This window comes from Pinus tabuliformis, chromosome 5_2, assembly GCF_031772625.1.
Source record: "Pinus tabuliformis cultivar Carrire ecotype Pingquan chromosome 5_2, CPIR1, whole genome shotgun sequence".
Lineage (NCBI taxonomy): Eukaryota > Viridiplantae > Streptophyta > Pinopsida > Pinales > Pinaceae > Pinus > Pinus tabuliformis.
The window spans coordinates 284,535,152-284,537,513 of record NC_142306.1 but is presented as its reverse complement, the minus strand read 5'-3'; the positions used below and the strand labels follow the sequence as shown (position 1 = coordinate 284,537,513).

The following is a 2,362-nucleotide window of genomic DNA, read 5'->3' as shown; positions in this document are numbered from 1 at the left end:
ATGCCCCCTCCATCCATACTATGAGTACAGCCACAGCCCCAGAAGATATGAATTAGCCACAAGTGATGGACAAAGAGTCGGAAAGCTTCGACCTAGGAGGACTCGATATCCTGGAGCTTGAAGTAGCATGCAAAAAGAAGGAGTTTGACAAGATACCGGAGCACCAACTCAACACGCTAGAAGTCATCCTAGCCAGGGCATACCAGCAGCATCAATTAGGCATCCAACCAGGCAGCTACTGGGACGGGAGCCTCACTCCAAAAGATTCCAAGAAGAGAGGGAGAAGAACCGACCTTCAATGAACAATTGCATTAGGGAAAATCCTGGTTGACTCAGGAAGATATGTGAAGCTGACCAAGTATTACAAACCCACCATCAATAGTGAAAGATGAAGCTCACATCATGGAATGTAAGGGGGCTCAATAGCCTAGGAAAACATAGAATGATTAAGAACATGATAAAGCAAGAAAGGCCACAAATTTGTTTCCTTCAGGAAACGAAGTGTAACAGTGATACTCTGGGAAACATACTCTCCAGAGCTTGGATAGGTAGCAACTCAATGGCATTGGATACCTCTGGGGCTTCTGGCGGGATCGCTATAGCATGGAATCGCAAGCGATAGTTCTCTCAGATATACACGCATCCCACCACATCATCCAAGCAAGATTTCATATTATAGGTACCAACATACACAGACATCTTACAAATGTCTACTTCCCTCAGGAGGCAGGCAGTAAAATGGCTTTATTGGACACGATAGAAGCACTGAGTCTACACAGAGTCCACCCCCTGTGGATCATTGGAGGAGACTTTAACATGATAACTAAAATAGAGGAAAAGAAAGGAGGTCGAACAAGGATGGAGCAGGAAAATGAGCACTTCAAGGAGTTCATTCAAAACAACGCCCTTATCGATTTCCAGTTTTGTAATGGTACGCACACATGGAGCAATCGAAGGATTGGAAGGCATCAAATTGCCTCCAAGCTGGACCGATTCCTTCTGACTGATAACGCAGTCCACTTAGGAGGGGACATAACAGCAGCAATTCTCCCTTATGCAGGCTCTGACCACTGGCCTATCGCCCTTCAGTGGCAAAGACCGGGTAATGCCAATAAGAGACCATTCCACTTTGAGGCGTTCTGGCTCACTCATCCCGCATTCAAAGACTTCATCAAAAATACCTGGAATAATTTTCATCCGCCTGAAGGTTCCAAAATGTATCAGTTTCAATAGAAACTCAAGTATCTCAAAACTCATATCAAGCTCTGGAATCAAGAAACCTTTAGAAACATTTTTTAGGCACAACAGAATCTAAACAGGGAAATGGAACAACTCCAATAGAAAATTATCATAGAAGGACACAATGAAGAAACTTTGGAACATGAGAAACGCATTCATTACCAACTGGAGGAGAGGAGAAAGCAGGAGGAAATATTATGGAAGCAAAAATCAAGGATAAGATGATTGAAGGAGGGGGAAAGAAACACCAAGTTCTTCCACAGAACAACTGTACAGCAGAGAATGCACAACTCTATCCCTTTCATACAGAAGTGGGGGGGGGGGGGGGGGGGAAGAGTAGAAGAGCATGATGCGATTGAGCAAGAATTCATAAGGCACTTTCAGCAGGTTCATCAAGAGCCCCAAAAAGACAGAAGGCAGGCCATTGAAAAAATCACACGGAACGTGCCAAAAATCATCACCGAAGATCACAAAAAGCTCCTTCTTCGCCCAGTTCAACAACAGGAAGTAGACACAACAATGCATCAACTCAAGGAAGGAAAATCCCCCGGCTCGGATGGATTCACAACCACCTTCTTCCATGCCTTCTAGGAATTAATCAGAGATGAAGTCTGGCAAGTAGTTGAGGAGTCGCGCACCCTGCACTGGCTTCTGCCCTCTCTCAATTCTACTTTTATTGCGCTCATTCCAAAGGAAGAAAGCAGTATCACACCAGACAAGTTCCGGCCAATTTCTCTATGCAATGTAATCTACAAGGTGATTTCAAAGGTCATAGCCAATAGACTAAAGCCGCTACTGCCCCTGCTCATCTCGCCTGAACAATCCGGCTATGTGGAAGGAAGATAGATCCTGGACGGCATCATCCTCTCGCACGAAGTTATACACTCTCTCAAGCACACCAAGCAAGCAGGTATGATACTCAAGTTGGACTTGTCAAAAGCTTTTGATAAGCTAAATTGGATGTACATACAAAAAATGTTGTTAGCTTTTGGTTTCTCTCCTACATGGGTTCGATGGATTCATAGTCTCATTTCCTCTACTTTCTTCTCCATCCTTGTCAATGGCATTCCATCCCGTCCCTTCAGTCCCTCAAGAGGTATCCGGCAGGGCGATCCTCTGTCGC

General features: G+C 44.8%; 1 protein-coding gene across 1 annotated transcript; it reads left to right on the top strand.

Moving 5' to 3' along the window:
* Positions 1–738: 738 nt before the first annotated feature.
* On the top strand, positions 739–1,233 carry LOC149158639 (uncharacterized). The gene has a single exon (XM_089434059.1). It carries the CDS (start codon positions 739–741, stop codon positions 1,231–1,233), a length of 495 nt encoding a protein of 164 aa, XP_089290185.1.
* The last annotated feature ends 1,129 nt before the right edge of the window (positions 1,234–2,362 follow it).

Coding starts and splice junctions, on each gene's coding strand:
- LOC149158639 (XM_089434059.1), top strand. CDS start 739: ATGGCTTTATTGGACACGATAGAAGCACTGAGTCTACACAGAGTCCAC.